General features: G+C 43.4%; 1 protein-coding gene across 1 annotated transcript in view; it reads right to left on the bottom strand.

Annotated features, from left to right (window-relative positions):
• Positions 1-2074: 2074 nt before the first annotated feature.
• Positions 2075-7974, bottom strand: part of EXT1 (exostosin glycosyltransferase 1) — a 272410-nt gene continuing 266510 nt past the window's right edge. Inside the window, exons 9-11 of the mRNA XM_084621526.1 lie at positions 7306-7466; positions 6010-6181; positions 2075-2487 (exon numbers count right to left, since the gene is read on the bottom strand). Coding sequence (XP_084477652.1) covers positions 2302-2487; positions 6010-6181; positions 7306-7466 — 519 coding nt within the window. The 3' untranslated portion in view covers positions 2075-2301. The remainder of the gene's footprint in view (positions 2488-6009; positions 6182-7305; positions 7467-7974) is intronic.

The raw sequence follows: 7974 nt of genomic DNA, 5'->3' as shown, positions 1-7974 counted from the left end.
TTAATATCACTTTGCACAGCCTCCCAGCTAGCTGCTAAGTCTGCTGTGAAAAGTGATATTAACAAACATACAAGTATCACTTTTCACAGCAGACTTACTCAGCCCTGGCAAGCCAGGGGCCAAAGTAAGCCCTGGATAGCGAGGTGGATAGGGAGGCAAGCAGGCCAGGGGCAATAAAGGGAATGGATGGGGGGCTGGCAGAGGCAGCAGGGGCCAGGGGCAATGGGGGGTTAGCCCAGGGCCGAAGCCTACTGCTGCACAGCCAAGGGCCGAGGCTGGAACCCACTGTAGTACAGCCTGGGGGATAGAGCCTTGTGCCCTGCACCTGGGAAATGGGGCCTGAGGATGGACCACGGGGCAGAGATGAAGCATGAAGCCCCGTGCCTGAAGCCTGCTGCTCACCATCCCAAGGTTGAAGCCTGATCCCACAGCCCGCCGCAGAAAGGTAGGGAACTCACTGGCTGCCTGCTCCTCCAGCATTTGTGTCCCCAGAGTGGGACAAGGCCCAGTCCCCTCTGGTGGCTCCGGGGGAAGGGCTGCTGCTTTCCCACCTCTCCTCCAATCACCACCCAGGAGTGTGGCCGCAAGAAAAGTCCCTGGTGGCCACATTTGAAAAACACTGGTCTAGACACAAAGGAATGAGGTAAGGAATGCTCTGCAGTGGTTTTATCTGGGGCCAAAGTCACACCTTCTTGCTGAATACCCCAGAGACATCTCGTGGAAATATGTGACAGTTAAAACAATTTATAAAAGTGCTTCTTTATCCAGTAGATTGTAATCGCTTCTTTTTAGCTTAAATCAGTGTTTTTATTTTATTCCCACAATTTAAAGATATACGTAACTAGTTCACACTATCGTGTAAATAACTGAAATGTTTCTGTTTGAAATGATAAAACCTTTTGAGAGTTATAAGGAGTACAGAAAAGTACCTGAAACTACCACATATATCTTTGGGCCAGATTCTACCTTGAGTTACCATGGGTTACATCTGGAGTAACTACTGCCATTGACAGGAATACTCCAGATGCCAACAGAACTCCAGGATGGAATCTGGCCACTTGCTTTCACTCTTACCACTACGAAATACCGAGACTGATTTGATTTTCTTCAGTGCAACTGGTTTTAGGCAAAGTCCTTGTAAGTCAAACCCTAGTCCAGAAAACACTCTTTTTTTCCTTTTAACATCAAACTACTACCTCTTCCTCCCATCCCCCTTCAAAACAAGGGGATTAAAATGGGAATGTTGATAGACCCTTAACTACTGTGACATAAATAGTGCCACCATGATACCTATTCCCCTGCACACAAGAAGAGCAACTCATGCAAACTGTAGCTTACCCATCACTGTAGCTGCTATATTTTCTTCTGCTCATAACAGGTATAAAATTAAAACAGAACTTCCAAACTCCTGTCACACCCTGATGAGAGGAGTCAGGATGATTTCTTACGAGTCACTCATAACTCAAATAGAACCTCCACCAATAAAAGGCATTGGCTTCCTCCCTTTGACTTCCATCCTATCTGTTGTGTTCTTTGTGCAAACCAGACAACTGACTAATATTTCCGAGGCAATCTTTTTTCCCCATTTAAAAAATAGGGTTTAATTGTCTTTGTTTCCTAGAGGGAAGGATCTTAACTATGCTTCACTAAATGGACATTCTTCAGCTTTCCCTCTGTGCAATAGAATGGTTGATACATTTACTGTCATTGACTTGAGCAGTGAAAGAGAAAATTTAAAAAAAAAAGGGCAAAAAAAAAAAAAAGGCATTAAGTGAAACAATGTTTACTTTCTGTCCTGTTTGTGCTTGATCTTTTTTCTTAGTTTTTTTTAAACTGCTGCAATTTCTACCTGTGAGAGCTGAACTTTTAATTTTGCAATTCTCATTCGGTTTTCCCTGCAATGATATTAAAATGCTTGTAAGAAAGCAATGGCAGCTTCGAATGCTTGTAAGAAAGGAATGGCAACTTGGAAATATTCACACCCAACACCATTTTGATTAAAGAAAGAACTCTGTTTTTAATAGTTGTGGGTTTTTTTTGATCATTAAAAAAGTTTTAACCTGCATAGCAATCATTTCAAAAATAATTATTTAATGTTCCATAATGAAACTGTACACAACCTAGTCTTGAACGACAGAAACCTGTGAGGTGGTTTGAAGCAGTCCAGCACAATGATTCCTTGGAGCCACACAACTCTGCTTTCCACTTGCATGTGGTTTTGTCCTCGCTACAGTCTGGCTCCAAGTGTCCGTGGATCTGCACTGGGCATGGAGAACAGTTCAGTCCCCTCAGCAGGGCTCCTCAAAGTCGTTCAATGTCTCGATATTTCTTCCTCAGGATGGAGACCTGGTCTTTAAAGAGGACAGGGTCAAGCCTCATCTGAGAATGGATCAGCGGCATATAGCCAAACCAGCTGGCGAAAGTGTTCATGCAGCTCTGCCGCTGGGCAAAATGATCTGGGTCAGCCCAGCGAGAAGCCCTGGAAGTCTGAATGGAGAGAAAGGAAATGCTAAGTCATCATGTCAACAACGCTGTGTAAATGGCAGGAGACAAGGTGTTACCGAGGCTGTGCTGTGAGGTGATCTCAGCACCTCATCACCTGGCTCTAAAACCTCAACATAGAGCTGACATTTGGTAAGAAATAGATACTTGGTATCTATATTTCAAGCCACGTGGACCAAATTCTGACCTTAGCAACAGCTGGACAACTTATTATTACTTATTATTTGTATTGCAGTGGTGCCTAGGAGCCTGAGTCATGGACCAGGATCCCATTGTGCCAGGCACATTACAAACAGAAGAGAAAGACAGTCTCTGCCCCAAGGGGCTTACAGTCTAAGTGTAAGGCAAGATGGATACAGACAGATGGGGGAGTACAAGGAAATAATGAAACAATACTGGTCAACATGATAAGCACTGCGCAGGGCCGCCCAGAGGTGGGGGCAATTTGCCCCAGGCCCTGCAGGGGCCCCCAGGAGTATATAGTATTCTATAGTATTGCAACCTTTTCTTATGGAAGGGCCAGTGGCATAGCCAGGTGGAGTGAACAGGGGGAGCGATCGCAAAAAAAGGCACCACCCACTGCGGCGCTTTTACTCACCCGGCAGCGTTTTTACTGACTGGGCGGTGCTCCGGGTCTTCGGCGGCATTTCGGCGGCGGGTTCTTCAGGGCCGCCAAATACACCCGGAGTGAGCGAAGGACGCATTGCCAAAATGCCGCCGAAGACCCGGAGCGCCGCCGGGTGAGTAAAATTTAAAAAGACGCTTAATTAATTAAAGGGCCCCTAAAATTGCTTTGCCCCAGGGCCCCTGAATCCTCTGGGCGGCCCTGGCACTGTGTGCCCTTGGCTTTGTGACTGTTAAAAGTCTTTTGGTTTATGGTGATCATTAGGCTCGTTTAGAACAGAAATACCTCGGGATAAATCCTCTGAAATACGTCAAGACATATCTCTATTTCAACCCAATTCCCATATTATTTAGAATCTCTCTATTTCAACCCAATTCCCAGATTATTTAGAATCTCTCTATTTCAACCCAATTCCCAGATTATTTTTGATAGCGGACAATAAAACATTATTCCCCCACGAAAAAAGCCATTTGGGGTGCAAATGTCAGAGCTAAATGTGCAACCTCCAAGCTATATTCTAACACATGTCATCAGTGGGCACACATGGCAGCTTAAGTAGCTAGAGTGTTCATGTAAGAGCTTCAAAACAGCCCAAGGGCCCCCCAAACTAACAGCCCAATCCAAGTCTCACTGAGGTCTATGAGAGTTGGAGGAGGCCATAAAACGCCTAATTCTGGGAGTCGATGTTGGAGTCAATCTGAGCGGAGAATACTGAGCATCTCACAGGACTGAGCCCTAAGAGATGAACACTGTAACACCATTATAGTTTGTCAGGTCAAAAATCCATTTTGAGGGCCCAGTCCTGCAGCCCTTATGCACGAGTAATTCCCACCGAGTCTGAGAGTTCAGTGGAACGTCTTAGTGCAAAAACTCAGTCAGGTGCGTCAGCATGATCAGGGCTTTAGAATATTGCCTACAAATAAACGGGCCCTACAGATGCTCAGAGAGCCTGGTGGATGGAGCCAGCACAATACACTTCGACAGAGAAGTAGAGGAAATAAACTGGAATCACAGAAATGATTACATTCCATCAGACCATGCTAATATAGCACTTTTCAAAATTAGTATGAAAGCCACATTTCATATTTACCTAAAATACTAATAACCTTACTTTCAGAGGTTCTGATCATCCACAACTCCCATTAAGGTCCATGGCAGCTATGGGTACTCAGCACCTCTGAAAATCAAGCCCTAAAAGCTTTGAGGGAGTTGTTATTCTCCATTGGGAAAATAATGCACCTCACTGTATGTAGGAACCCACTCGATCCAAAACAAGTCTTTGAAACAACAGACTATAAGTGTTCAGAAAGTGCCATTAAAATCTATTTTGTGCCATCTCTCGTATGTTTACTTTTGTGTGTACTGCAATTTTTTTTTAAACAGCGTAAACTCAAAGTTTGTTCATTAAATGTTAAAACAGCGATAGAGTCAGGAAAACTGGCCATTTTAACTCGAACAGTAGATTCTAATGTGCACTAATCCCAGACACTTGATTATACATAATCACAACAGGGCAGGCTAGGAAAAGTGTGCTCTGGTGGATTATAGAAGACGTCCAGCCATTAGCATTGAATTTCCATATGACTATTAATCGGTGTCACAACCTTAAGGTTCTGTTATGTTAATTTTTTATTTGTCTTTTCAAGGGATTACGAACATGGACCATTCAATTCCCTGTAGCTACGGGTACAGCTTGTTTTAGGAAGACAATTGTAACTCATTTTTCGTTTACATTACCATCTCCTGCAAAGGCAAGCCTGTGTGTAGTCTGAACTGAAGAGCCAAAGTACAGCTCTGTGGACCAGTGGAACTCAAATGGGTAGCGGAAGGTACCTTCTGAATGGTGCAGATGGAGGCATTTTGGCCATGTAAGGCCCTCTTCTGGGTGCTTCAGTGAACACACCAACCAGTGGTACCTGTGGCACCAGATCACTGAATTGTTAGTACTGTCAATTGGAGCCATCGTGATGCCCTCATCCAACTCCCACCTTTCTCTTTGGTGTGCAGTATCTATGGCACTGCTGGTCTCCTTTCTTCCCTACAACACAGCAGCAGCACTGGCCATGGGCTGCCTCCTGCACAGGTATGCTGGGGGCGCACTGTGTCCTCTACTCCCACGACTCACTTACGCAAGAACAGTAGAACGCCATGCTTGCCAAGTTTCTGTGTTATAAAAGGTATTCTTTTCAGGGGGCAGGATCCTTAACTAGTAGCTAGAAAAGGCAAATCTGCTCACTATGAAAACTAATTCTAAAATAAATAATTTGCCTAGGAACTACAGAGGCTACTGAGCATATTGTGTCAGCAGTGAGACAAATATAACAGCACGTGGATGGTTCTTCCTTATCTCCTTAACGAAGCAACTTAAAATAAACATTTGAAAATAACAAATTACATCTGTTGTGACCCAGTTTAAAAACACTGCTCCAGTCACATTGAGAATGCGGTATTATTTTTAAATAGCACAGAGATTTCTCTGTACATTACATTACTTAATAATCATTAAAAAAAAACTTTTAGAACAGCACAATAGGCTTGCACCTAAACTATTAATTAAATAATTCTCTTAACTGAAATTCAGCTGTCATGGAATCTGTTGCATGAGTTTTACATCACCATGAATAAATAAAACAATATGGGAAAATGAGGGAGACAATGTTGCATTCCACAGGCAGATATTTGCTATCTCTATTGTTGGATTTTCCTTCGGTTCATTAAAAATATTCCCAGCTCCATTTATGATTTTATCAAACAAGGAATCATGAAAAATTAAGCAGAATTTCATTCAGCCCACAGGTTTCCTACAAAATGTGTCTGGTCTGGAAGCGAAAAGTGATTTTACCAAGACTACTCAAAGGATCAAACATGCTCTAGACACATACCTGCCCCATCATGGTCTCCTTATACTGTTTTTTCTGTGTTACTTTGATTGGAGGCAGTTTTGTCACAGCAGATACCAAAAAATTCATTAGAATGTCCTCACAATTGGCCAGTTGGTCCACCATATTCTTCAGGCTGGCAGGCAGGTAATGAGTGTACAGGTAGTGATAATATCTAGAAAGCCAACAACAGGGGCATTAATGCAAGTCTTTGCCTTACTGAGGCACATGGACACCACAGGATTTCAATCCCAGTTGAGGCCCTAACTCACTGTGTGACCAGGGGCACACCATGGGACCTTTGTTGCCTCAAACCAGAAAAGTGGGGAGGAAAAAGCAGGATGATACCAAGAAACTAAGCTATTAGGGATACAAGAATTAAAAACTCCACTGGGCCTTTTACAATTAGTGGGAGAGAGATAGGGTTGACTTTAAATCTTAAGCAAGATAATGCAAGACTAGAATTCGGACTAGCCCATGTGCATTGTTGTAGCCAAGGTGGGTAACTGTAAGGAAGAGCATGCAGAGGCAAGAAAAATCAGCAGGTGTGGTTGGAGAGAAAATGGAATATGGCCTAATAAGGCCCTCACAACCGCAGTTCAGATGATTTTGTTGTGGACCTAAATAAATCTAGATCCCTCTTTAACCGGTGCCTACTTCCTCCTTTGTGGGGAGTGGATCAGATACAGAAGCATAATATGACTTTATTAAAGGCTAAGAGAGGCCTCCTATCTACCCTGCTCTACTGAAGTGTCAGTGATGTGAATTCTCTCCAATATACTGTGCCTGAACTGCAAGGTGTCACGACACTAAAGATTCAAGTGGCTGGAAGAGTTAGCCATGACAGTCAGCTACCACAAACCCACAGTCAGTCGGGCAGCAATCTTCACTCCTCTGCACTACAAGCCATTTGGCCCAGGAGTTTAATAAATTTAGGGCTTCTTTGAAGGGCATAATTCCTGATATTAAAAAGAGCAGTTAGACTTCCTCAAAATACAAGTGACTTCAAAAGAGATCCAGGGAACACAGTTATGATTACCAGATCCCCAGAGCCAAACTGGGAATTTAAATTATTACCCTATAAACAGAGGAGAGCTCCATCTATTCTCTACCTATGTTTCCAATAGGACCCCCCCCCTTTTTTTTGGAGGGGAGACAAGAGTTCCTTTTGGGGGGGGGCGGGAATGATAAGATTTTCATTCCGTCTTTCGGTCAGGAACAAATTTATTCACCACCTTTAATCAAATAAATAAATAAAAATAAAATAATAATAAAGACAAAGATGCTTTGGTTTCTTACTTGTGGTAAATAGCAGCTCCTGTCAATACCATGGAATAGTCATTAGTCCATTTGGATGTATAGCCCCATCTCTCCTTAGTATTATCCCAAAAGTGACTGCGAGCGGGGTACCCTACAATCCTCTCCGGAAAACTCTGCCATACTGTAAATGCAAAATCCACCTGCAGGCAAAGACACATGCCAAATGAATAATCAAACTGTTTCAGTAATTGTCAACAAAACAAAATATTATCTTGCCGCTAATTCATAATTCAAAATCTTCAAACTGTTGCAAAACATTAATTCGGTGTATTCATCAGTAAATTAAAGTGACTGCTTGACATTTTGCCCTATAATTATGCACATTTTAATTTTTTCTGTTAAAGAAACTCTAGAGCACTGCAGCATTACATTAACATTTTGCAGGCATGCCCTTTACGATTCAAACCTTTCCAAACAGAATGGTATGTGTGTGTGTGAATTTATACTTCTATGCCAGGGATGGCCAAACTTACTGCATACGACAATCTTCAGAAGTTCGAGAGCCAGGGCGCCACTGCCAGGCCTCGGGGCTTCAGCCCTGCAGCAAGGTGGTGGGGCTGAGGGCTTTTGCCCTGCAGAGTCAGGGCGTCTCAGGGCTTCAGACCTGTGGGGCGCACCTGCCGGGGCTCTGGGCTTCAGCCCCACGAC

This window comes from Lepidochelys olivacea, assembly GCF_965140295.1.
Source record: "Lepidochelys olivacea isolate rLepOli2 genome assembly, chromosome: 2".
Taxonomy (NCBI): domain Eukaryota; kingdom Metazoa; phylum Chordata; order Testudines; family Cheloniidae; genus Lepidochelys; species Lepidochelys olivacea.
The sequence above is the reverse complement of the archived record's forward strand: the minus strand, read 5'-3'. Positions and strand labels throughout refer to the sequence as shown.